Source organism: Mobula birostris, chromosome 8 (genome assembly GCF_030028105.1).
Source record: "Mobula birostris isolate sMobBir1 chromosome 8, sMobBir1.hap1, whole genome shotgun sequence".
NCBI classification, from domain to species: Eukaryota; Metazoa; Chordata; class Chondrichthyes; order Myliobatiformes; family Myliobatidae; genus Mobula; species Mobula birostris.
This window is the reverse complement of record NC_092377.1, coordinates 101,520,837-101,548,285: the sequence shown is the minus strand read 5'-3', so window position 1 is coordinate 101,548,285 and position 27,449 is coordinate 101,520,837. Positions and strand designations below refer to the sequence as shown.

General features: G+C 42.0%; 1 protein-coding gene across 2 annotated transcripts in view; it reads right to left on the bottom strand.

The window, feature by feature from the left end:
* LOC140201542 (kinesin-like protein KIF13B) overlaps positions 1 to 27,449 on the bottom strand; it is a 271,092-nt gene that overhangs the window by 23,076 nt on the left and 220,567 nt on the right. For both annotated transcript variants that reach the window (XM_072265811.1, XM_072265812.1), the window contains exons 28-36: positions 27,311 to 27,437; positions 25,478 to 25,533; positions 23,918 to 24,042; positions 18,834 to 19,010; positions 15,616 to 15,708; positions 13,081 to 13,233; positions 7,619 to 7,696; positions 3,441 to 3,494; positions 1,244 to 1,361 (exon numbers count right to left, since the gene is read on the bottom strand). In XM_072265811.1, the coding sequence (XP_072121912.1) occupies positions 1,244 to 1,361; positions 3,441 to 3,494; positions 7,619 to 7,696; positions 13,081 to 13,233; positions 15,616 to 15,708; positions 18,834 to 19,010; positions 23,918 to 24,042; positions 25,478 to 25,533; positions 27,311 to 27,437 (981 nt within the window). The remainder of the gene's footprint in view (positions 1 to 1,243; positions 1,362 to 3,440; positions 3,495 to 7,618; positions 7,697 to 13,080; positions 13,234 to 15,615; positions 15,709 to 18,833; positions 19,011 to 23,917; positions 24,043 to 25,477; positions 25,534 to 27,310; positions 27,438 to 27,449) is intronic.

Sequence of the window (27,449 nt, the reverse complement as noted above, 5' to 3'; positions counted from 1 at the left end):
CAGGCCCTTTGGCCCATTTATTCCATGCCAAACTATTTAAACTGCCTACTCACATCGACCTGCACCGGGACCATTGCCCTCCACATCCCTACTGTCCATGTACCTATCCAGACTTCTCTTAAAACGTTGAAATTGAGCTCGCCTGCACTACTTGTGAAGGCAGCTCATTCCACATTCTCACAGCCTTCAGAGTGAAGAAGTTTCCCTTTATGTTCCCCTTAAACTTTTCACCCGTAACCCATGACCTCTGGTTGTCGTCCCACCCAACTTCAGTGGAAAAAGCCTGCTTGTATTTCATGAGCTAACACACCAATTTGCTAATTATTAGATTCTCACCATTTAAAAATAGTTCTTGTACTCTTCCTACCAATAAGTAACAAAGGATTTTTGTATTCAACCTGTCTACATCTCCTGGCACATGGATCTAGGAAATGTGATTGTGCTTCACTCTATCCTTCAACCATCACATCTAAAGATCTCCTTTGAATGTACAAAAGCTCTGATTTGAGTGGTTGTCTCAAACCTTTTGAAGAATCTGGCCATATCATGAATGTCTAGAGCATTAGAGCAAACAAGTCTTCATGCAGTTTCTGATGTAACCAGGCCAAGAACTCCACAGATTTAGAGGAGGCTCTTTAGACAGGTTTTGCTTTCACACTCAAGAGTGGTGGGTGCCTGAAACACACTGCCAGGGAAGCAGGTCCAGCAGCAATGCTTAAGGCATTCAGACAGGCTGATGGAACTAAGCAGAGTAAGACTGGCATGGGCAAGATGGGCCAAAGGGGCTGTCTCTTGCTGTAGCGCTCTACAACTATGAAGAAGTCAGGAAAATTGGGGTGCAGGAAGGTGAATTGGTCACTTGAATTAGCATCCTGGTCTGTACAGACACCATGGGCTGAAGGGCCTGTTCCTGTACTGTGCTGTTCTATGTAACAGAGCTATGATTCATAAACATAGCACATTCTGCCAGTGCTGGAAATCCACAGCAACACCCAAAATACTGGAGGGACTCAGCAAGTCAGGCAACATCTATACAGGGAGAATAAACAGTCAACGTTTCGTGCTTAGATCCTTATCAGGACAGATGAAACCTCTTGACCGGAAACATTGACTGTTTATTCCCCTTCATAGAGCTGAAATTCCACTTGCTTCAAAACTTTATGACTCAGATGTTTCAGCTTGCCTGAAATCCCTTGAAATAAACCTAAATTTGTTCCAAGTGTCCTCTTTGCCCAGTTCTCACCTGCATCTTGTGACTGGGGTGGCAATGAATAGCGGGACACTGGGGAACGATGTGGAGGCGTCCTCTTGTTTGTCTGCAGTGCAGCCATGGATATGTCCTGGTGACTCTCCCATCGGCTCTGCCCAGGAAAAACACAGGATTCATTTATCATTTTACCTTGATCTTTTGGCTCCCTGCTTTAAAGGACAAAATGAGGAAGATGATAAACTAAGTTGTAAAATGAACTTCACCCCACAGAATTCTTCTCTCACTCATTTCTTACACCACATCTGGTATGGAGGTGCCAATGTACAGGATCGGAAAAGTTGAAGATTGTAAACTCAGCCAGCTCCATCATGGGCACTAGCTTCCCCAACATCGAGGACACTTTCAAAATTCAATGCCTCAAAAAGGTAGTATCCAACATTAAGGCCTCTCATTACCATATTGTTTTTACTATAACTAACAGAAATACATACAACTATGGGCCCAGCACTCAAGTAGCAATGTTTTAAATCCACCTCTTTATGATTTTACCAGGATGCTGCCTGGATAAGAGAGCAAATCTAATGAAGAAAGATTGAGCAAGCTAAGGCTCTTCCTCTTTGGGGTGAAGGAGAATGAGTGGCAACTTCATAGAAGTGTACAAAGTGATAAGAGGCATAGATCAAGTGAATTGCCAGAGACTTGTGCCCTTGGTGGCAATAGCTATAAGCGGCGGGGGGGGGGGGGGGGAATAATTTTAAGGTGACTGGAGTAAAGTATGGGGGTGGTGAGGAGAGGATGTCATTGGTAAGTTATTTTAAAAACTACACAGAGAGTGGTGGATGCATGCAAGATGCTGCCAGGGATGGTGGTGGAGCCAGATATATTAGGGGTATTGAAAAGACTCTTAGGTGGGCACATGGATGAGGAGGGCTGTGTGGGAGGGAAGGGTTAGGTTGATCTTAGAGCAGGTTGAAAGGTTGGCACACTGTGGGCTGAAGGGCTCAGACTGTGCTGTAGTATTCTATGTTCTACAACACTGAAATCTGGACAAAACACTAACTGACACTCAAGATATTGCAGTGGTTTTGTAATTAGTGTTAGTAATTGACACAGAATAAAATTTGATAGGCAATCACTTTTCAGTATTTACTGATTGCTTGCCAAGTAATGAAAGATGATTGTTATGGAACCTGACACTGTAATAACAATGAACACAAATGGATGAAAGGTTTGAGGACAGGAAAGGAATGGAGGGTTATGGGCTGAGTGCAGGTCGGTGGGACTAGGTGAGAGTAAGAGTTTGGCATGGACTAGAAGGGCCGAGATGGCCTGTTTCCATGCTGTAATTGTTACTTGGTTATATAAAAGGAGAAATTCCTTCATAACATGACAGATTAAAGATTGGCTTTATTTGTCACATGTACTCCTAAACAGCAAAACATACAGTGAAATGTGTCGTATGCATCAATGACCAACACAGTCCACGTATGTGCTGGGGGTGGGGGTGGGGGTGCAGCCTGCAAGTGTCACCATGCTTCTGGCACCAACACATAGTTTACTATTCGTAATCTGTACGGCTTTGGACTGTGTGAGGAAACCCACGTGGGGAGAACGCACAAACTCCTTACAGACAGTGGCAGGACCTGAACCACGATCTCTGGCACTGTAAAGCATTGCACTAGCCACTATGCTACCATGATGAGTTTAATCTCATCAGCTTGCAGAATTTATAAAGCAGCAGCATCTGCATCTCTTGAAAGTTGAACAAAACTATTTGAGATGCTTACGCAAAAGTAATTTTCTTCAGAGACTTGACAGGCCTTCACAGACCAGAAGGCATAGTGTGAATAGGCAAATCTCACTTAAGGCCAACATGACAAAGAATTTCTTCCATGAAAAGGCTGCAAGTGTTTATAATTCCTTACCCTAGACCTGGGAATGCTGAATTCTTGTAGCTGAGGTGGATAGATGTTTAGACAACAAGGGAATTGAGGATTATGGGATGGGGCAAAAAAAAAAATGGTCAAAGTTAGATTTGCCAATCTTGCTGAAAGATAGAGCAGGCTTAATGAGCCGAATGGCCTGCTGCTGTTCTTACTTTTTATAATCTTACTCTGGATTCAGTTAATCAGGACTAATGATCAAAATCTGATTTTGATCATGAAGGGAATTATTGATTGGAGCAGATTAACAAATATTCTGTGTTATACTTGAGTTAAAATGTGGTTACCTTGTTACGTTCAAGGCTCGATCTTGTGTTGAGGTCATGTCGGCTCCCAGATAACTTTAAAGAAAAAAGATCAAGAAAGACACGTTACAGGAACTTTAAACGATTCAGGTACACCTTCTACCCCTCTGCCAGGCGATTCCTAAATGGACACTACCTCACTTGTTAAAAAAAAAATATATTATTTCTGTTTTTGCACTACTTTTAATCTATTTTATATCTGACACATGCCGGTGATAATAAACCTGATTCTGATGCTACTCAGGCATCATAGTACGTCCAAATGTTCAAATGAGAGAAGGTAATTCTACATCTTTTAAATCTTTTAAAGATTAGCATTATTTGTCACATGCACATCAAAACATACGGTGGAATGAGTTGCTTGTATTAATAGCCAATACAGTCTTAGGATTGTGCTGGGGCAGCCTGCAAGAGTTACCATGCCAGGCACCAACATAGTGTGCCGCAACACGCGAACCCTAACTAGTACATCTTTGGAGCGCGAGGCGAAACCCTTGTGGAGAATGTGCAAACTCCTAACAGACAGTAGCAGGAATGGAACCCCAGTCGCGACCACTAAAGTGTTATGCTAATTGCAATGCCTCAGTAAAACCCTTTTAAACAGGCTGGCACTGGTTTCCCTGGAGTGAAGGAGGCTGAGGGGTCACCTTAAGGAGTATACAAAATCACAAGGGGCATAGATTGGGTAAGTGGTCACAGTCTTCATTACAGGGATAAGGAGGCTAAAACCAGAGGGAGGGCATAGTTTTCAGGTAAAAGGGGATCCAAGAGGCTAGATTTTCCATAAGATGGTGGATATATGGAACAAGCTGATAGAGGAAGTAGGAGAGGCAGGTATAATTACAAGATTAAAAGACATTTTGAATAGTTTAGTGGAAAGAAGAGGAACTTTAGGGGATTCTAGGCCAATGTAAACAAACTAGATTAGTGAAGATAATCATGTTGATCAGCATGAACAAGGATCTGTTTCCATGCTGTACAATTCTAAGAATCTAAATTTGAATGGTGACAGTGAAAAGAAGTTTGAAATTGTGTTTTACATCCATTTTAAATATTTACTCAACTGTTACACCAGCAGGCTATAATCATAGGACAGTTAGAAAAGGATTTACCTGATCCATGCCCCTCATGAATTTGTATACCCATACAAGGTCACCCCCTCAGCATTCTTCACTCCAGAGAAACAGAAAGCAATGCCAGTCTATTTAGCAGGGTGGTACTATAGTGGAGCAGTTAACATGATGCTTTACAAAATGATTCCTCATCTAATATAAGCAGTACATGTTACACAAGTTGAGACTTCAAAAGCTAACAAGGTAAGTATCTTTTCCCCTCAATTCATTCAGGTGGATATGGGCATCGCTGGCAAAGCCAACAATTTTTCCTACACTCAGCGGTCCGGGAGGTGGCCTTCTTGAACCAATTCATCCATATAGTGAAGGGACTGTACCTCCACAGGCAATCACACACTGAGCTGTCGGAATTGCTAACATCATGTTTTGCTCCTACTTAAGCGAGGGAAGTTATGGGAAGGGTATACTCATCAAAAAATCTTTTGCAAATTTGAACAGCACATCTTGTACATGATGCATGCACACTACATTATTAAAACATTAGCCCTCATGGCCTTTCCTTACATAGGAATTTAAGTCTTTGGCAGGACTGCTGAAGAATTAATGGCAAATTAATTTGCAATTTTAATTATATTATTAAATCATAAAATACCAATAAATTTGATTTTTTGAATTTAGTTCAATACTGGCGACGCCTAATTTGGAGTACTGTGTACAGTTCTGGTCACCTATCTACAGGAACGATATCACAAAACTGAAAGAGTATAGAGGAAATTTACAGGGACTTGAGTTATAGGAAAAGGCCAAATAGGTTTGGGCTTTACTCCCTAAAGAGTGTAGGAGAATGAGGGGAGATTTCTTAGAGGTATATGAAATTATAAGGGTATAGGTAGGATACGTGTTGGCGCATGGCCAAGTGGTTAAGGTGTCGATCTAGTGATCTGAAGGTTGCTAGTTCGAGCCTCAGCTGGGGCAGCGTGTTGTGTCCTTGAGCAAGGCACTTAACCACACATTGCTCTGCGACGACACCGGTGCCAAGCTGTATCGGCCCTAGTGCCCTTCCCTTGGACAACATTGATGGCGTGGAGAGGGGAAACTTGCAGCACGGGCAATTGCTGGTCTTCCATACAACCTTGCCCAGGCTTGCCTTAGTCTCACGAGACTAACGGATGCCTATTAATAGACAGGATAATGCAAGCAGGCTTTTTCCACTGAGGTTGGGTGAGACTACAACTAGGGAGTCATACTAGGTTAAGGATGAAAGGTGAAATATTTGAGGAGAACATGAAGGGGAACTTCTTCACTCAGAGGGTGGTGAGGGTATGGTACGGGCTGTCAGCGGATGTGGTGGATGCAAGTTCGATTTCAACACTTAAGAGGAGTTTGGATAGGTACATTGATGGGTGGTGTATGGAGGTTGATAGGATAATAATTCAGCATTGATTAGATAGGCCAAAGGGCCTGCTTCTGTGCTGCAATGTCTCTATGATTCCATTGTGTTTGATAAAATATTTGATATTTTTTATTAATATGATATGGTTTTACTAAATTGATATGGTTTTATTAATGTTTGATAGGTTTTAATGTCAGAGGCTTTCAGAAACGTTCAGCACTTTGTACTGGTTTGACCATCAGCTGGGACATGGCTGAATTGCCAAAGCTTTGCTTTAAGCAGGTTTGTGAACACACAAGCACCGACGTCAAGGCCAAACTGCTGAGGCTTTGGGAAAATATGGAAAATATTTTCCCAAAGTGCAGACAATATGTATGACAGTGTAAATTACAAGTTTCTTATGAATGACCAAAATTAAGGGATACATTTTATTAATTAACTTAATTAATGTGATTTGCTTTCACATGAATTATGTTTCATAACTGGAATCAGTTGACAGCCATGCTCTGTGGATAGTATGAAATACATTACACAAACTATACAACTCTCTTAATACCATAAATCAGTGGTCAGTACTAATGAGAAATTGTGACACCACTGTACTTTAAGACTGAACTTGAAACTCTGCCAGTTCATCAATGTGCAGTCACAATCCATACCTAGCTTGCCAATACTATGGCGAGATGCTTTACTGTCACTGGAGTACATGGTTTCGTGTGAGTACATGGTTTCGTGTGAGTACATGGTTACGTATAAGTACCAAGAAGGATATTTCACTCACAGAAGCACATGGCAATGAAGGAGTCCCATACAAGGTACAAAAGGGGCTATCTTCTCAATTTGTGTCTTCTCATTTTTCTACTTTTTAAATAAAAGTTAATGGCGAAACATTCATCTACTTACCTTTTAGGAACTATAAGGAATTCTGCATTTTTCACTATTCCTATGAAGGCTTCTACTTCCTAACACCAGATGCAAGGAGAAAAATTCCCGCCATTTCCTTACATTTGGAGGAGAGTTATTATGCATTCTTTCACCAGCACTGTTTCTGATAATACACATAGTAAATAAACCACTTCTAGAGACTCATCTCTTGGTAATAAGTGTTCCTTAGTTGCCAACAAACTGAACAGAAATTGAAGTCATTCTCATTAACAACAAAAGCTTACATTTATATTAACAAATCACTTTATAAAGCCAGATAAAACTCTTCTTTGAAGGTTTCTTTAAACCCAAATCGACAGATACGCTCCACAACTAAGTCTTGTGAAATTTTATTTTATAGTTTTATTTTATTTAGAGATACAGCACGGCAACAAGCCCTTCTGGCCCATTGAGCTTGTGCTGCCCAATTAACCCTCTAGCCCGTATTTCTTTGGAACATGGGAGAAAACCAGAGCATTTGGAAGAAACCCACGCGATCACGGGGAGAACATTCAAACTCCTTACAGACAGAAGCGGGAATTGACCCCAGGCTGTTGGCACTGTGATAGTATTACACTAATAACCACGCTGTCATACTACCACCACTCCCTCCTCCCACGAGGATAAATATCCTTCAGAAAGAATTTTGTTCAGTACTCTAAAGTTGATAATCCTGCAATTTGAACTTACACACTGAAGAATGCTCTCAGCAATACAGTGAAAAGCAGCTTCACATGGGCACAACAGGAAAAATTAACTTAAGCTCATACCCGGTTGACGTTTGGAGAACTGTTGCATCTTCTGGTCAATTTACGTTTTGCATTCAATTGTTCTTTTACTGCAACCTCCTGTTCACGAAACACGGCAGAGAAACAACACAACACACGATCAGGACAAGACAGGACTGGACAGCTCAGAGAAATCAGCAGTTCCACAATGCAAAATTAACATTTCAGCACGTAAGCAAGCACTGGCTTTTCAGCTAGACAGAATAAAAAAGATATACGTATTTCCCAAAACTCCAGGATACTCTCTACCAATAACTTCACCCTCAGCTCGTCTCATTACTTCTATAGCCTTCATTATAAAGTCTGAGAATAGTGACTGTGCTGCTGACCGTCATTCAGCATATTAAATCCATACTAGCTCTTTAAAGGAACACATTTTCCACAAAACCTTGCAAACTCTTTATTTTTAAAAACATATCCTGAGTATCAGAACAGAATCTGCAGCCACTGTTACCCAAAACAATGCATTCTAGTTTCTCAACCAACCGATGTTTAGATTCATTGTTCCTTGAAAGTGGTGTCACAGGTGGGTAGGATGGTTAAGAAAGCTTTTGGCACATTGACCTTCAAAGTACTGACTTCAGGAGATGGGATGTTATGTTGATGGTGTATAAGACATTGGTGAGGCCTAATTTAAAGTTTTGAGTCCAGTTTTGGTCACCTACTTAGACGAAAGATGTAAATAAGATTTGAAGGAGTACAGAGAAAATTTACAAGGATGTTTTAAGGTCCTGGGTTACAGGAAAAGGTTGAATAAATTAGAACTTCTTTTTCCATAGAATGTAGAAAATTGAGGGGCGATTTGATAGAGATATACAAAATTATGAGAGATATAAGACCATAAGATATAAGAAATTCCTCATCTATTCTTAGACTCCCTCACCATAAGAAACATCCTCTCCACATCGACTCTATCAACATTCGATAGGTTTCAATGAGGTCACCCATCATTCTTATGAACTCTAGTGAATACAGGCCCAGAGCAATCAAACGGTCTTCATATAACAAGCCATTCAATCCTGGAATCATTTTCGTGAATATCCTTTGAATTCTCTCCAATGTCAGCCCATCCTTTCTAAGCTAAGGGGCCCAAAGCTACACACAACATTCCAATTGATGCCTCAACAGTATTTATAAATCCTCAGCATTACAGTCTTGCTTTTATTTTCTCGTCCTCTTGAAATGAATGCTAACATCGCATTTGCCTTCCTCACCACCGACTCAACCTGCAAATTAACCTGTAGGGAATCGTGCACAAGGACTCCCAGGTACCTTTGCACCTCAGACTTTTACATTTTCTATCCATTTAGAAAACAGTCAACCCTTTCATTTCTTCTACCAAAGTGCACAATCATACACTTCCTGACACTATATTCCATCTGCCATTTCTTAGCCCATTCTCCCAATCTGTCCAAGTCTTTCTGTAGCCTCTCTACTTCCTCAAAACTACTTGCCCCACCATCTATCTTTGTTTCAGCCACAAACTTGGCCACAAAGCCATCAATTCTGCTAGGCAAGTCATTGACATATATCGTAAAAAGTGTCCCACCACAGAGCCCCATGGAACCACTAGTCACCAGCAGCCAACCAGAAAAGACTCCCTTTATTCACACTCTTTGCCTCCTGTCAATCAGCCAATGCTTTATCCATGATAGTATCTTTCCCGTAATACCATGGGCTTTTAGCTTATTAAGCAGCCTCATACTCAAGTGCCATAAGAAGAACACTGACATGAATGTCAACACTTGGGAGAAAGATGCTTTGGACAGAAGTAGTTGGCACTGCATTGTCAAGAAGTCAATCCCAGCTATCGAGGAGAAAAGGCAGAAGAAATATGAAGCAGGTCATGAACGCAGACATTCGGTGCTAGACCAATCAACGGTGCCGATCCAATGCTGGTCTTGTGGCCCATAAACTTGCCTGCAGAAACTAATCTCTCAGCACAGTCAACATCGAAATCGATGGACAGCCGAAGAAGCCTCATGTGTGGCACCTTGTCAAGGATCTTCTGAAAATCTATGTACACAACATCCATCAATATAGGCTTTTTCCACTAAGATTATGGGTCAATGGCAAAAGAGGAAATCTTTAACCTGAGGGGGAACTTCCTCACTCAGAGTGTGGAACAAACTGCTAGCAGAAGTGGTGGATGCAGGGTCAATTTCAACATTTAAGAAAAATTTGGATACATGGAAAGGAGGGATATGGAGGGCTGTGGTCCGGGTGCAGGTCAATGGGACTAGGCAGATTAATGTTTCAGCACGTATTAGAGGGACCGAAGGGCCTGTTTCTGTGCTGTAGTGCTTTATGACTCTAATTCTGGTAGCTTTGATGCCCTTGCAAAAATAGATCCTTCTTTTTCCTTTTTCTAGCTTAATCAGGGTAAGAATAACCCAAGAGATTTTGCAGATGCTGGGAATCCAGATTTACACATACAAAATTCTGGAGGAACTCAGCAAGAGAGGCAACATCTACGGAGAGGAATAAACAGTTGGGCTGAGACTATTCGTCAGCACTGGAATGAAAGGAGAAAGAAAGAAATGATGGGAAAAGGGAAGAGTACAAGCTGGTGAAGCCCAGTGTGGGGGAAGGAGGGTGGGCAGAGGTGTGGAGATAAAGTGAGATGCAGGGAGGTGATAGGTGGAAAAGTTAAAAGGCTGAAGAAGGAGAAATCTGAAAGGAGAGGCAAGTGTACCATGGGAGAAAGGGAAGGAGGAGAGGCACCAGGGGGAAGGTGATGGGCAGATGAGAAGAGAAAGGGTAAGAGGGGAGCCAGAATGGGAAATGGAAGAAATTACCAGAAGAGTAACTTGCAAAAGGACAAACTGATATACAGATGTAGAATGCTGACAAATTAATAAGAGGGTGGACAATCAAAACAATGACTCCAATAAAAACATAAGTTAGTGCCTTTAATGAGATTGGAGATGAAAGTCATTTGGTGAACACTTGAACATCCCCAAACTCTAAACATATCAATCTGAGACACCATTAGACTCATAGGTAAGCAACTCCCTTTAAATAACCACCATGAGAAATTTTTGCAGATGTGGAAATCCAGAGCAATACACACAAAATGCTGGAGGAACTCAGCAGGTCGGGCAGCAGCTATGGAAGTGAATAAGCAGTTGACTTTTCAGGCTGAGATCCTTCTTCAGGACTAGAAAGGAAGACGCCAGAATAAAAAGTTGGAGAGAGGGGAAGGAGGATAGCCAGAAGGTGATAGGTGAGGTCAAGTGGGTGGGAAAGTTAAAGGGCTGGAGAAGAAGGAATCTGATAGGAGGGAAGAGTGGACTAGAGGAAAAAGGAAAGGAAGAGGGGACCAGGGGGAAGGTGTTAAGCAGGTGAGAAGGCGTAAAAGGTCAGAGTGGGGAATAGAAGAGGAGGAATGTGGGAGAGGGGGGGAAAGAGGGAAAACGTTTTCACCTGAAAGAGAAATTGAATTCATACCATCAGGTTGGAAGCAACCCGGGCAGAATATAGGTGCTGTTCCTCAACCCTAAGAGTGTCTTATCTTGGCACATGAGGTGGCCATGGACCAACACGTCGGAAAGGGAACAGGAATCAGATTTTAAAAGTTTGTCAGATGGGGTGGAGCTGTGCAACGAAACAATCCCCCAATTTATGACCAAAGTAAATGAGGCCGCATCAGGTGTACCAGACACAATGGACAACCCTAGCAGATTCGCAGGTGAAGTGTTGCCTCACTTGAAAGGACTGTTTGGAGCCCTGAATGGAGGTGAGACAGGAGGCAAATGGGCAGGTGTAGCATTTAGGCCACTTCCAGGGATAAGTGCCGGAAGGGAGATTAACGGGGAGGAATGAATGGACAAGCGAATTGCAGTGGAAGCAATCCCTGCAGAAAGTGGAGGGGGTGGAGCTGGAGGTAAAGATATGTTTAGTAGTAGGATCCCTTTGGTGATGGCGGAAGTTGTGGAGGATGATGTGTTGCACGTGGAGGCTCATGCAGTGGTAGATAAGGACAAGAGGAACTCTATCACCGTAAAGGCGGTGGGAAGATGGGGATGTTTGGGATATGGAGCAGATGTTGGTGAGGGATAGAAGTGCATAAGGACTAAACATCCATGATGAAAATGAGGCAGTCAGGACCAGGGAACCAAGTTATTGAGGAGATTGATAGCATGAGAAGTGTTACTGATGTAGGTGGAAAGGGAAGGGATGGGACTGAAGCAAAGGGAAAAAATGGAATAGCTGTTTGAGGATGTGAATTCAGTGGGGCAGGAGTAGGCAGAGACAATACGCCTACCCGTTCAGTCCGGTTTGTGTCCTTTAAATAATAGTGTTCTGCTGTGGAGGCTAAAAGTTTAGAGCATTTAAAAATAAACAAAAACAGTTTACAGAAAATAAAGTTTATACACTCCAGGTATTTTCTTTTAAATCAACAACTACACTGATGTGCAATTAGGTTCACTTCTAATTTGATCTGTGCTCAGCTCAAACTCATGAAACAGATTTAATATTAAACAACACTTTTAATTATTCTTTCAACCGCTCATCAAGCAGTTTCCTTATACCTCCAGTGAAATCCTTCACAAAACCCTTCCACCTGTCCCTGAGCCAAAACACAAACCTTAAAGAAGACCCTCATAATTGTGTTCTTAGAAATTGGTCTGTGTTGCAATTTCCTGTCAGGTCAGGTCATCACCACCTGCCAAATTTCCTGTTGATTTATTTCCTTTTCACACCAATTTTGTGGGAGAAGATCATATTCTACATCTCAAATTTTTGATGGTGATTTGTGAATATTGGAAAGATGAATTTCTGTAACCCAAAAAGCCATAATGGATGGATTCACGGATACACAAGAGACGCTGGAAAATTTGAGCAACACAGACAAAACGATGGAAGAACTCAACAGATCAGGCAGCATCTATGGAGGGGAATAAACAGTTACATTTTGGGCTGAGACCCTTCATCAGGATTGTCTGTACTACTTTTGTGCTCCTTTCTCAGATAGCTCTATAGGATTGAAGAACTGTTGCTTCCACTCTGTTATGGACTTTTAAGGTGGCTGACGAGGCTGATTTAGGAGTTGCAGACTCTAGCAAAGGTAGAATCTGATGAGATGGGTGATTACTTGCCAGTTAAACTCAAAAATATTGTTATTATTGCTGCAAACCCTTAAATTCCAAGATTGCAAAAATGCATATTGATTAAAAAAATCAATAAATACTAAAAAAAATTTACCGACAAACAATTAAACCGAATGAAAATGTAGTTCACCTACTTTTACAGAACTGCTTTCTAATGACACAAAATTACAAATAAAATATATAATACCTTATTTGTTTTAATGCTAAATCTGGTTTGGATTCTAACCTTCCTTACCTGCACACATCATGAAAATGTTGAAGTAGAAACAGCAACAGAAGCCACCATAATCAACAGTTTAAAGTATTTCAAACATTATCATTGATACTCACCTGGCGTAGGCGGTCCAGTGTAAGGATGTTCTCCACCGCCAGTACACTACGCAGGTATTTCTCAATGTAGGCTTCCTTCTCAGCAGACTCTGCATTTTCCAGTTCAGCTGCCATCCGTGCCAGGGTTTCACGGTCTTCAGATGCCTGAGCATCCTGAAACAGCAAGGATTAGTTCACCTCAGAAAGCATTAACAGGTATACTAAAGATTTACTGAATACCTCCTAGTTCTCCCACAGTTGGAATACAATGGGGAAGTCAGAAGGTACGAAGGTTTGGAGGACATTTAATGAATTGATACCAGTATCATTAGAGCAGTATGGTGTGTCTATGATGGGGTAGTACCTCTAATGAAGGGGCTTGTCATGTCCACTGAGGGGCAGATCACTCACCTCTGGTCCCCACTGGACACTCAGCTCTCATCCATGGCTCCAAGCAGCTGTTAGCATGTGAAAGCAGCCACACCCCAGTACATTGCTTTGACAGGTGGGCTCAACCATGCGAGGGCAGCCGATGGCCTCATACAAAGGTGAGATAGGGACATGCCCTGTCCTAGCATGAGAGTCAGCTCCAGCAGACTGGGCGAATGAGACTACAGTGAGATCCAAAGGCCAGGAAGACGGTAATGTAACAGAGAGAGAAGGGCGTGACGAGCACAGACGACCTCATGGTCATCCACTGCAACCAAAGAATACCCCAGTTTGTCACACTTGTTTGCACCACTGGATCGGTTGAGCAGGTGGAACTGTCCCAGCATCACAGCTTTTCCACTTTAAAAACTCTCCCATACAAGTTTCCCATTATCGTTGGACACAATAGACACCACCACCAGTGACATCAGACTTTAATTTCCTGAAGAGGCCAAAAGGAATAAATATCTTTCATAGACTCACAAAAATGAAGAAATTTAACAGAAAGTCGTTCAAAGGAGTAAGTAAGCACAAATAGTTCGAAAAGGGTGGTCATTAACATGGCTCATTGCAAGTGAGGTAACAATTAAACATACATTTGCAAGTCTTGAAAATTCATGATGGTTTTAATAAGTTTTCATTCCCTATACTTAATGGCTATAACAATCTTCATTTTTATATCAAATTGGGAATGTAGGAAGAAATTTGTTCACCTATTGCGCCTGTGCCAATCTTAATAGTTCAATCTAACTTGTCCTGCGTTTCCTTACTTACTCCCAGGGTTTTTACATTTTTTTTTAATATAAGTATCCCTGTCTTTTTGAAAGTTAGTATTAAAGCTGCTTCCACCAATCTTTTACAACATGTATTCCAGATCTTGATCTGCTACCAAAAATCCTCTCTGGAAAGGAAAGGACAAGCAGCCAGCATAGGAAGCTGGGGGGAGGGGCGTGGAGAGCGGAGTACAAGCTGGCAAGTGATAGGTGAAACCAGGTGAGGAGGAAGGAAGGTGGTTTGGGGGGAGGAATGAAGCAAGAAGCTGGGAGATGATAGGTGAAAGGGGTCAAGGGCTGAAGAAGGAAGCATTTGATAGGAGATTGGACCATGTGAGAAAGGGAAGGTGGAGAGGCATCAGGGAGAGGTAATCGGCAGGTGAGAAGAGCCAGAGCCAGAGTAGGGAACAGAAGAGGGAAGGGGGAAAATTACCGGAAGTTAGAGAAATCGATGTTCACGCAATCAGGTTGAAGGTGAGCCAGACAGAATATGAAGTGTTGCTCCTCCAACCTGCAAGTGGCCTCATTGTGGCAGTACAGAATGCCATGCAATGACATGGCAGCATGGGAATGGGGATTGGAATTAAAATGGCTGGCCACCAAAAAATCCTGCTTGTTACAGACAGAGTGAAGGTGTTCATCAAAGCAGACACCCAATCTACGTTGGGTTTCACTGATGTAGATGAGGTTGCACCAGAGCAGTAGGTGACTGCAACAGACTTGCGGGTGAAGTGTTGCCTCACCAGGAAGGGCTGTTCAGGGCTCTGAACGGAGGTGAGGGAGGAGATGAATGGGCAGGTGAGGCTCTTCTTCCACCTGATGGAGATCAGTGGGGAAGGGCTTCGAATTTCCCAGCTTGACTTCCACACTGCTCCAGAGTAAATACCTCACAGGCAGCCAATGGTTTACTTAGTAAATATACAGGTTAAATTCACGCGTTAAATCAGCCTTCCCGAACACCCTTTTTCAATGATTACCATGGACTATATTTTAAGATTAGTTCTATTTGTCACATGTACATCAAAACATACAGCAAAGTGCTTCATTTTGTACAGTGAGGGTTGTGCTGGACAGCATCAACATGGGCTTCCCCACAACTTCCTAATCCTAACTCGTCTTTGGAACGTGGGAGGAAACTGAAGCTCCCGGAGGACCTGCAGAGAGTGGGGCGAAATGAAACCCGATCTTACAGCTTACGCTGTAGAGTGTTGGGCTAACTAGTAGGTTATCATGTCATTCCAGATAGAAAAGCAGTATAATAATATTAGTAGTAGCAAATTATTAAGAGTCAATTAATACAAAGAGCATTAAAAATAGTTCAGGAAATATCATCAGAAACACAATGTTTAAATACCTCTGGGATATTGGAGACAATCTCAAAGGTCACTCCACATACATTCAGCGTACCTCTGTGCGACATTCTTCTCAAGAAATTTTGTGCAAAACCCTGTAATGACATTTCTTGGTATAAGTGACATGTCAGTACATTGCACACCAGCCTACCAGATCAAGGTGAAGGGGCAAATTACCCCTATCCAATGCTCTTAGTGCTCTGGATTAGCCATGTACCATTCAGGCGGAACTCATCACCATAACTGGAACACCAAATGAAAGTAGTTAAAATCTATTGAACTACGGTTATCGTTTGTCTGATTATGGAGTGTATGAAACTACCCAAGATTTTACAATGTTGGATTGGCTCTCAGAGGTCAGGCATGGGAAACCCAAAGTCCTCAGATGGAGTCTGTAATGCGTAAACATCCAGAACTATACAACTTCCCAGCACAAAGTTTCAACAAGTTTCCTGATACTTTTCTCATTAGGACCAACAGAACTAGGTCATGAATTAGTGCAGATACAGGAGACTGCAAATGTTGGAAATCTGGAGCAACGTTCAGATAGCTGGAGAAATTCAGCACGTCAGGCAGCATCTACAGAGGGAAGTAGACATCTGACATTTCAGGTCAAGATCCTTCTTCAGGACACCTGATTAATTGAGAGCTGATGAAGGGCTTTGAGCCAAAGCGTCAACTGTCCACCTCCCTCCATTGGTGCTACCTGATCCACTGAGTTCCTCCAGCACCTCTGTGTGTTGGTCATCAAGGATCAACTTTATTTGCCATGTATTATTTTAACAACTCTGTTTACGTGTATTAGGAATTTGCTGTGGTGCGTTGGCCATGGCACAACATGCAACAAAAATCAACAACATTCAACAATTATAAGGAATAAATTAAATCAAAAATTAAATTAAAACATTTAAATAAAAAAAGCTAACAAAGTTACAAAGTAATATCTGCTGGCAGACTTCCCAACATGGCCACTAGCCATCAATCAGGAGTACTTACAGCAGACTTTTCCAATCTCTTAAGCAAGAGTAATTCACACTAGTAAATATAGAGATCAGTCTTAAATTTTTAATTTAAATTCGACCTTAAGAGATAGGATCTGAATTTAAGACACTCAGGCCATCAAACCTGCTCTGCCATTCTATAATGGCTGATTTATTATCCTTCTCACCCTCACCCTATTCTTCTGTCTTCTCCCCGTAATCTCTGACACCCTAATCAAAAATTTCACCAACTCTGCTTTAAATATAACCAATGACTTGGCCTTCACAGCCATCTGTGGCAATGAATTCCACTGATTCATTACCATCAGACAAAAGAAATTCCTCCTCACCTCTGTCTAAAGCAGGGGTTCCCAATCTTTTTTGTGCCATTGGCCCCTACCACTAACTGAGGGATCTGTGGATCCCAGGTTGGGAACCCCTGGTTTAAAGGGATGTCCTTGTATTCAGAGGCTATGTCCTCCAGTTCTAGACTCTCCCACAGTAGGAAATTAGCCAACACACCACTGAATTCAACAAGTATAATGAAGTACTATTTTATCATGAAAACAGAAAATTTGCAGATGCTGGAAAACAAAACTCAGCAGGCCAGGCAGCATCTATGGAAAAGAGCACAGTCCACTTTTCGGGCCAAGACTCTTCATCCGGACTTCCTGATTTTTAAAGAATCACTTGATTCTGGCATAGTTCCAGAGGATTGAAAGACTGCAAATGTCACTCCTCTCTTTAAGAAGGGAGGAAGGCAAAAGAAAGAAAATTATAGGCCAGTTAGCCTCACCTCAGTGGTTGGGAAAATGTTGGGGTCTATTGTTAAGGATGAGGTTTTTGGGTACTTGGAGACTAATGATAAAATAAGTCAAAGTCAGCATGGTTTCTGTGAAGGGAAATCGTACCTGACAAATCTGTTAGAGTTCTTTGAGGAGGTAACAAGCAGGTGAACCAAGGAGAGGCAGTGGATGTCATTTACTTAGCTTTTCAGAAGGCACTTGATAAGATGCCACCCGAGGCTGCTTAACAAGATAAAATTCTATGGCCTTACAGGAAAGATACCGGCATGGGCTGACAGGCAGGAGGCAGCGAGTGGGAATAAAAGGGGCCTTTTCTGTTTGCCTGCCAGTGACTAGTGGTGTTCCTCAGGGGTCAGTATTGGGATCACTACTTTTCACATTGTTTGTCAATGATTTAGATAATGGAATTGATAGCTTTGTGACGAAGTTTGCTGATGATACAAAGATATGTGGAGGGATAGGTAGTGCTGAGGAAGCAATGCATTTGCAGCAGGACTTAGACAAATATGAAGAATGGGCAAAAAAAGAGGCAGATGGAATATAGTGTTGGGAAATGATCATGCATTTGGTAAAAGGAACAAAAGTGCAGACTGTTATTTAAATGGGGAGAAGGTTCAAATATCAGAGGTCCAGAGGGACTTAGGAGTCCTTGTGCAGGACTCTCATAAGGTTAATTACAGGTTGAGTCTGTGGTAAATAAGGCAAACACAATGTTGGCATTTATTTCAGGGCAAGGAGATAATGCTGAAGCATAATAAGACACTAGTCAGGCTGCACTTGGAATATGTTCAACAGTCTTAGGCGCCATATCTCAGAAAGGATATGTTGTCATTGAAGAGTCCAGAGGAGGTTCATGAGGATGATTTCAGGAATGAAGAGGTTAACAAATGTTTGACAGTATTAGCCTGTACTCACTGGGACTTAGAAGAATGCATGGGGATCTCATTGAAACCTACTGAATGTTGAAAGGACTAGATAGGGTGGATGTGAAGAGGATGTTTCCTGTGTTGGGGCTATCCAGAACTAGAGGGCACAGCCTCAAAATTGAGGGGCAACCTTTTAGAACAGAGGCAAGGAGGAATTTTTTTTAGACAGGGAGTAGTGGATCTGTGAAATGCTCTGCCACAGACTGTGATGGAGGCCAAGTCCATGGGTATACTTAAGGTGGAAGTTGACAGTTTCCTGTTTGGTCAGGGCATCGAAGGATATGGCCAGAAGGCAGGTGTATGGGATTGAATGGGATCCGGGATCAGCCATGATGGAATTGTGGACCAGATTCGATGGGCAGAATGGCCTAATTCTGCTCCTGTGTCTTATGGTTTTATGGAAACACTGACTGTACTCTTGTCTGTACACGCTGCCTGGCCGGCTGAGCTCCTCAGCATTGTGCGTGTGTTGCTACAAATTTATCATGACCAGTTGACTTGACTGTACCTGCCGGCTATAGACGTTTACGCAGATGCGTTTACGCAGCACCAGCTGCATGTCAGCAGGATGACTCAGCTTCACCACCGCCTTCACGATGAGGAAAACACGCTCATCAACTGGTGTCCCTTTGCTCAGTGACACACAGTTATGGACATTGGAATCCCACGAAGCCTCTGCTTTCACCTATTGGGAGCAATTTCAAAACAAAAATAAGCAGTATTTACCACACACACGAGGGAACACTGCAGATGCTGGGAATCTGAGATAAAAATGGAGAATCCTCAAAATACTCAGGTCAGATAGCACCAGTGGAAAGCAAAAATATTAATGTTTCAGGTTAGAGTTCCAACAAAGAACTTCTCTCATTTTCTGTTTATACTTACCACAAATAACTCAATATTAATAAGCAAACCAAATACATAACAATAAGCCTTCCTGTGCATTAAACAAGGAATAATTCCACAGTGTACAGGAGTGAGGTAGATCAACTGGTTGAGTGGTTTCACAACAACGACCTTGCACTCACTGTCAGTAAGAGCAAGGAATTGATTGTGGACTTCAGGAAGGAGAAGTCAAGGGAACACCCACTAGTCCTCATTGAAGGGTCAGCAGTGGAGAGGGCAAGCAGCTCTAAGTTTCTGGGTGGTAACATCTCCAAAGCTCAACATACTTACAGAACTACAAAGGAGGCACAACAGTGGCTATATTTCATTGTGAGTTTGAGGTGACTTGGTATCTCAAGGACTTTTGCAAATTTCTACAGAGGTACTGTGGAGAGCATTCTAACTGACTGCATCACCATCTGGTATGGGGGGGGGGGTGCCCACTGAACAGAACTGGAAAAAGCTGTTGTGGGTTGCAAACTCAGCCAGCTCATCATGAGCACTAGCCTCCCCAGCATCAAGGACATCTTCAAAAGGCGATGTCTCCATCACTAAGGACACCCCTCAATATAGGACATGCTCTCTTCTTTACTAACATTATAGAGCAGGTACAGGAGCCTGAAGACACACACTTGATGCTTTCGGGGATGTGTGTGTGTGTGTGTGTGTGCGCGTGCGCACACGCGCAGCTGTAGTGTGCAATACACAAAAATACTATAAATTACATATATATGTAATTTATATAGCAACATATGTAATACATATATTAATTTGTAGTTTTTTTGTGTATTGCACTATACCCCTGCTGCAAAACAAATTTCACGACATACACCAGTGATAAGCCTGATTCTGATTCAGCTGGACAGGGGTGCTGAGCATAGCATATTTTTGTTCGGGTATAAGGAATAGATAAATGAAACCCAATCCCAATTCCATTAATTCTATTCTTCTGCATGCTTACAATTTAAAAGAAAAATTTAGTCTCTGTGATTGGTTTTGTAATTATTTTCATATGGACATGTACAATCTTTTATGCAGTGGTGTGCTGGGGCAATGGCATCATCATGAGTGACACCAACAGGCTCAATAAACCGATCAGAAAGGCTGGCTCTATTATTGAATTGAATTGAATTGACTTTATTTCTTACATCCTTCATATTCATGAGGAGTAAAAATCTTTACATTACAACTCTATCTAAATGTGCAATCATAGTAATTTATAATAAATAGAACAGTCAATGTAATATAGAGTACACTCAAATCAGCGTGAGTTCATCAGTCTGATAGCCTGGTGGAAGAAGCTATCCTGGCTTTTATGCTGTGGTACTGCTTCCCAGATGATAGCAGCTGGAATAGTTCGTGGTTGGGATGACCTCGATCCCCAATGATCCTTTTTACACACCTGCCACTGTAAATGTCCTGAATCATGGGAAGTTCACAACTACAGATGCACTGGGCTGTCCGCACCACTCTCTGCAGAGTCCTGCGATTAAGGAATGTACAGTTCCCATACCAGGCAGTGATGAAGCCAGGCAGGATGCTCTCAATTGTGCCCCTGTAGAAAGTTCTTAGGAGTTGGGGGCCCATACCAAACTTCCTCAATGGTCTGACATGAAAGAAGTGCTGTTGTGTCTTTTTCACTACATGGCTGGTGAGTAGACCACGAGGTCCTCAGTGATGTGGATGCCAAGGAACTTGAAGCTGTTTACTCTCCACCCCAGATCTATTGATGTCAATAGGGGTTAGCCCGTCTCCATTCCTCCTGTAATCCACAACCAGCTCATTTGTTTTTGCGACATTGAGGGAGAGGTTGTTTTCTTGACACCACTGTGTCAGAGAGGTGACTTCTTCCCTGTAGGCCACCTCGTTACTGTTTGAGATAAGGCCAATCAATGTAGTGTCATCGGCAAATTTAATTAGAAAATTGGAGCTGTGGGTGGCGATACAGTCATGGGTATACAGGGAGTAAAGGAGGGGACACAGTACGCAGCCCTGAGGGGCTCCTGTATTGAGAGTCAGAGGGGTGGAGGTGAGGAAGCCCACTCTTACAACCTGCTGGCAATCTGACAGGAAGTCCAGGATCCAGCTGCACAAAGGTAGGGTCAAAGCCGAGGTCTCTGAACTTCTTGTCGAGCCTGGATGGAACTATGGTGTTGAATGCTGAACTGTAGTCCAAGAACAGCATTCTCACATAAGCATCCTTCTTCTCCAGACGTCTAAGGACAGTATGCAGAGCAGTGGCTATTGAGTCATCTGTCGATCGGTTGTGTCGGTAGGTGAATTGTAGGGGGTCCAGTTTGGGTGGTAACATGCTGCAGATGTAATCCTTGACCAGCCTCTCAAAGCATTTGCTTATTATTGAGGTGAGTGTGACAGGATGCCAGTCGTTCAGGCATATTACCTTGGTCTTTTTGGTACAGGGACAATGGTGGATAATTTGAAGCAGGAGGCTTTACAGGGAGACAAAAGGATTAAAAATGTCTGTAAACATAGGAGTCAAACTGGGCACACTGCAGGACCCTACGGAAAACCCTGTCAATTCTTTTAGTAAAAGACTACGACAACTGCACTGCTCCAAAGAGCACTAAATGAGGTCATTCTTACCCTTGGTCATTAGGCTCTATAATGAGTCAACCTACAGCCCGGGAAGTGATGACCCCCTCTGTTAGACTGTTTGAGGTAACTTATTTTTTATTCTTTCTTACTTCTCTTCTAATATTTGTATATTTGTATATCTGTGCACTTGTAATGCTACTGTGACACTGTAATTTCCTTTGGGATCAATAAAGTATCTACAAACCCCATTTCCAGAAAAGTTGGGATATTTTCCAAAATGCAATAAAAACAAAAATCTGTGATACGTTAATTCACATGAACCTTTATTTAACTGACAAAAGTACGAAGAAAAGATTTTCAATAGTTTTACTGATCAACTTAATTGTATTTTGTAAACATACACAAACTTAGAATTTGATGGCTGCAACACACGCAACAAAAGTTGGGACAGATTTAAAATGATTGAAAAGTGCACAGAATATTCAAGTAACACCGGTTTGGAAGACTCCACATTAAGCAGGCTAATTGGTAGCAGGTGAGGTATCATGACTGGGTATAAAAGTAGCGTCCATCAAAGGCTCAGTCTTTGCAAGCAAGGATGGGTCATGGCTCACCCCTTTGTGCTAAAATTCGTGAGAGAATTGTTAGTCAGTTCAAAAGGAACATTTCTCAACGCAAGATTGCAGAGAATTTAGGTCTTTTAACATCTGCAGTACATAATATTGTGAAAAGATTCAGAGAATTCAGAGACATCTCAGTGCGTAAAGGGCAAGGTCGGAAACGACTGTTGAAAGCGCGTGATCTCTGAGCCCTCAGGCGGCACTGCCTAAGAAACCGTCATGCAACTGTGACAATTATAGTCACCTGGGCTCCGGAGTACTTCAGAAAACCACTGTCACTCAACACAGTCCATCGCTGCATCCAGAAATGCAACTTGAAACTGTATTACGCAAGGAGGAAGCCATACATCAACTCTATGCAGAAACGCCGGCGAGTTCTCTGGGCCCGAGCTCATCTCAGATGGACCAAAAGACTGTGGAACCGTGTGCTGTGGTCAGATGAGTCCACATTTTAGCTAGTTTTCGGAAAAAACGGGCGTCGAGTTCTCCGTGCCAAAGATGAAAACGACCATCCTGATTGTTATCAGCGAAAGGTGCAAAAGCCAGCATCTGTGATGGTATGGGGGTGCATCAGTGCCCACGGCATGGGTGAGTTGCATGTATGTGAAGGTACCATTGACTCTGAGGCATATATTAGGATCTTAGAGAGACATATGTTGCCATCAAGGTGACATCTCTTCCCGGGACGTCCATGCTTATTTCAGCAGGACAATGCCAGACCACATTCTGCATGGGCTACAACAGCGCGGCTTTGTAGACACAGAGTGCGTGTGCTTGGCTGGCCTGCTGCCAGTCCAGATCTATCTCCTATTGAAAGTGTATGGCGCATCATGAAGAGGAGAATCAGACAACGGAGACCACGGACTGTTGAGCAGCTGAAGTCTTATATCAAGCAAGAATGGACAAAATTTCCAATTGCAAATCTACTACAATTAGTATCCTCAGTTCCAAAACGATTAAAAAGTGTTATTAAAAGGAAAGGTGATGTAACACAATGGTAAACATACCTCTGTCCCAACTTTTGTTGAGTGTGTTGCAGCCATCAAATTCTAAATTTGTGTATGTTTACAAAATACAATTAAGTTGGTCAGTAAAACTATTGAAAATCTTTTCTTTGTACTTTTGTCAGTTAAATAAAGGATCACGTGAATTAACATATCACAGATTTTTGTTTTTATTGCATTTTGGAAAATATCCCAACTTTTCTGGAAATGGGGTTTGTATTTATCTATGGTCCATAACAATGAAAAACAACCTCCAACTGCCATAAAATTCTCTTTCTGAAATAAAACCAAAACTTGGTTCTACACATCACAAAACCAAATGATTCCTTTTCCCTTTTGATTCCAACTGTTAATGTCAACGTCATGATTCTCCTCCAGCGTTCCCTAATCCCTCAAGTTTCCTGCCTTTTACTGCCTGCAGTCTAACTTTCTTCCACGTCTTGAGGAGTACTTCAATTTCAAATCATGAGGTTACATGATGAACACAAAAGGTTCAGCATTTTGAAGGTGCTATAAAGTTACATCACCTCTGTATCATGATGCTTTGCAATTTGCAGTTCTAAAATTTCATCGACATCTTCATCTATAAGGCTGGCATCCAGACCACCAGGCTCCGGTCCATCCAGATCTTCCTGGGAGCTGAAGTCATTTGCTAAAGGTGGGTACAAGAAAGAGCAGAGAGAAACAGAGATACAGCACAAATAATCAACAGCTAAGTTAGAAGCACGAGGTCTATTAGGAACAATAAGTTTGCCTTTTATATTGATAGCTATATCATCCCTCAATTAATGCCACTCCTCTTTCCTGTCCAGAATTCAGAACTAGTCTACCTGCTTACACACTAAAGGACTTGGGCACTGGCTTGATCACGGATCTATTTTATTCACCATATACATTTATGTGCATTAGGGATTTGTTGCAGTGTGTTGGCGTGACATACAACAAAACACGTTCAACAATGAAGAATAAAGAACTATATTAAAATAGAATTAGAGGTTAAAGCATAAATATGAAATAAAAATGTGAATACCAGCACGTACTGTACTTGCAATGTAAACAGCATTATAGAACATGGGTTATAGTGTTTATAGTGACTGATGTAATTGATGGGGGGGTGGGTGGGGACTGAATAGAATGGCTGATCAGATTAACTGCCCGGGGGAAGAAACTTTCAAAATGGTGTGCAGTTGTCATTTTCATAGCCCTGTAGCATTTTCCAGACGGGAGCTTTTCAATGCCTTAGAAAAGCATGTAAAATTATATACAGCAGAGAAAGGGAGATGATCACAGACTATTTCCCCCAGAGTAAGGGAATCAAGAACTAGAGGACACAGATTTAAGGAGAGTGGAAAGATTCAAAAGGGACTTAAGGGGCAATTTGTTCACACAGAACGTGGTGAAAATATGAAACAAGTTGCTTGAGGCTCATGCAATTACAACACTTAAAAGACATGTACATGGATAGGAAAAATAGAGGGATATTGGCCAGTAGGACCAGATAATTACTTGGCAAGGATGAGTTGGGTGGAATGGACCGTTCTGTGCTATCACTCTATGCCTTCTTCCCATTCCTTTAAAGGAATGAAGAAGTTGACTTCGTGCAAATGGCATTTGAGACCAAGAAGAAAACTGAGTGCACCCCTGCCCCGTGGGTGACGGGAGAAATTAGCTCAGGAAATATTAATTTTGGAAATGCCTCAGTAGGAAAAAAAGTCTGAAGTCAAATTCCCCCTGGCACAAGCCTGAGGAAAATTTTAAGCATTTTTCCAGTAGTTCATGGAAAAAAAAACACTAAGGATTGGAGTAAGAACTTGGAATTTTCAAGATTTCCTCATGCTTTGGAACCAATCTAATTTCCAGAGCCCATTCTTAAATTACCATGCCTAAAATAGAATATAAACAGTGACTGGAATCTAGAAAAATGAAAATTAATGTCCTCAACTCATTAATTCCAGCAAGTTCTACACATTTGCCCATAAAAGCAGATTACTTGCCAAAAAAATTTAAAAGAGTGCTCACTGACTTGATGCAAGCTACCATTTTTGAATTAATTTGTCTTGTTTTATGTGTCAGTGGCAAGGACTTACTGTTTAAATCAAGAAAAACAACAGGAACATGTGTTTCCATTCCAGCAGCCGGGCTCCTGCAACAAAAGGCACATCAACGTTAAATGCAGTAAAATCTACAAATTTTCACAGAAATACATAAGTAATTAACAATTTCTTTAAAGGGCTGTTAAGAAAGTGAACCGGGTGTTGACCTTCATTAGTCAGGGGATTGAGTTCAAAAGCCGCAAGATAACGTTGCAGCTCTATAAAACCCTGATTAGACCTATTCAAGGCCCTTCATTGGTCAGGGTCAACCATGGATGTTGCATCCCATATTGCTGGTGCAGCGCCCTCAGTCGATACGCAAGCCAAGGCAACACCACATGGAGAGCAGGCCGTTTCCCATGCAGCAGGCTGCCCCTTTGCTTGCAGCTAACGAATCCAAAGGAACAGCAGAAACCAATACAGTTTGGCACCAGCAGCATCGTAGGGATCACCAGTCAGCACTGAATTCAGTGTAGAACTGCCTTAGTGACTCCAGCTCCAGGTTTTTCCTTGGAGTTTTTACTCCTGAAGCCTTCCCCATGAGTGGGTAACAGAGGTTCGATATCAGAACTTTCCTTCTACTGGATGAGCTGCCAACCATGGCTGCTAAGTCCCATCTGCCCAGAGTGACTGGTTTTAAAGCGCCAATAACCTGCCTTTACCCCTTCTCCTGTCAGTAGCTAAGTCTCATGTGAAGGCTAGGAGCCGGACTTAATTGTCAGAACTATTTGAGATGTATGCCAGCAGGATCATTTAATGGGTAGTGAAAGCTTATCCCCACTACCCCCACCCCCAGCTATGACAACCTTAATGAACCCTGGTAAAACCACATTTGGAGTATTCTGTTTAGTTCTGATCACTTCCTCATAGGAAGGATGCAGAAGCTTTAGAGTGGGTGAAGAGGAGATTTAGCAGGATGCTGCCTGGATTAGAAAGCATGTCTTATGAGGAAAGGTTGAGTGAGCTACAGCTTCTCTCTTTGGAGGGAAGGAGGATGAAAGATGACTTGATGGAGATGTACAAGATGATAAGAGGCACAGATTGAGTGGATAGTCAGAGATGTTTTCCAGGGTGGAAAAGGCGAATATGAGGGGAATAATTTTATAGTGAATGAAGGGAAGCATGGGGGGGTGGGCTGTCAGAGATAGGTTTTTTCCTTCACATGAAGTGCTGGGTGTGTGGAGGGGTAGTGGCAGAGGAAGATACATTAGAGACTTAATAGATTCTTAGATAGACACATGGATAATAGAAAAATGGAGGGTTATGTAGGAGGGAAGGGTTAGCTTGATCTTGGGAGTAGGTTAAAAGGTTGGCACAGCATTGTGGGGCGAAGAGACTGAACTGTGATCTAATGTCCTATGTTCTTAAGCATCTAGCTTCAAGGTTCAACGTGAGGAAAATAAATTTGACCCATAACTAATTATTTATAAGTTTTAAGAAAAATGTTAATTTTCCAAGTTATTTTTCAAAGAAACAAGTCAGGATACTTTAAACGTAAAATTTGCAACATTGAAAAGTTATTCCTCCACTTACAATAGCCAAGCAAATACAACTGATTGAAGAAGAGAAAAAGGGAAAAGGTTTTCAGATAATAACTCTTCATCAGAACAAATCTGAAATACTGACTATTTTTCTTTCTCTGTAGTTGCCACCTGTCATATGGAAGCTAGCCAGCATCCTCTGCTGTTATTAGTACATATTCAGCTAATTGTTCCAGTTACCTCATGACCTTATATTCAATGGAAGTCAAAAGAACAACGTCAAGCCAATACTTGGAAGTTAACTTTCAAACAAACAAAATTCTTTGAAAATGTTTCTGGGACAAACCATTTTGCCGGGGAGCCTGGGATTCCACTCCCAGCTGTTGGGACCATGACTGCATTCCTCTCTTCTGTCAGAGTCAACCTTCGTTCCAGCAACTGCGCCTCACGATCCGCATCATCCTCAGACTTATCTGTAAGACACA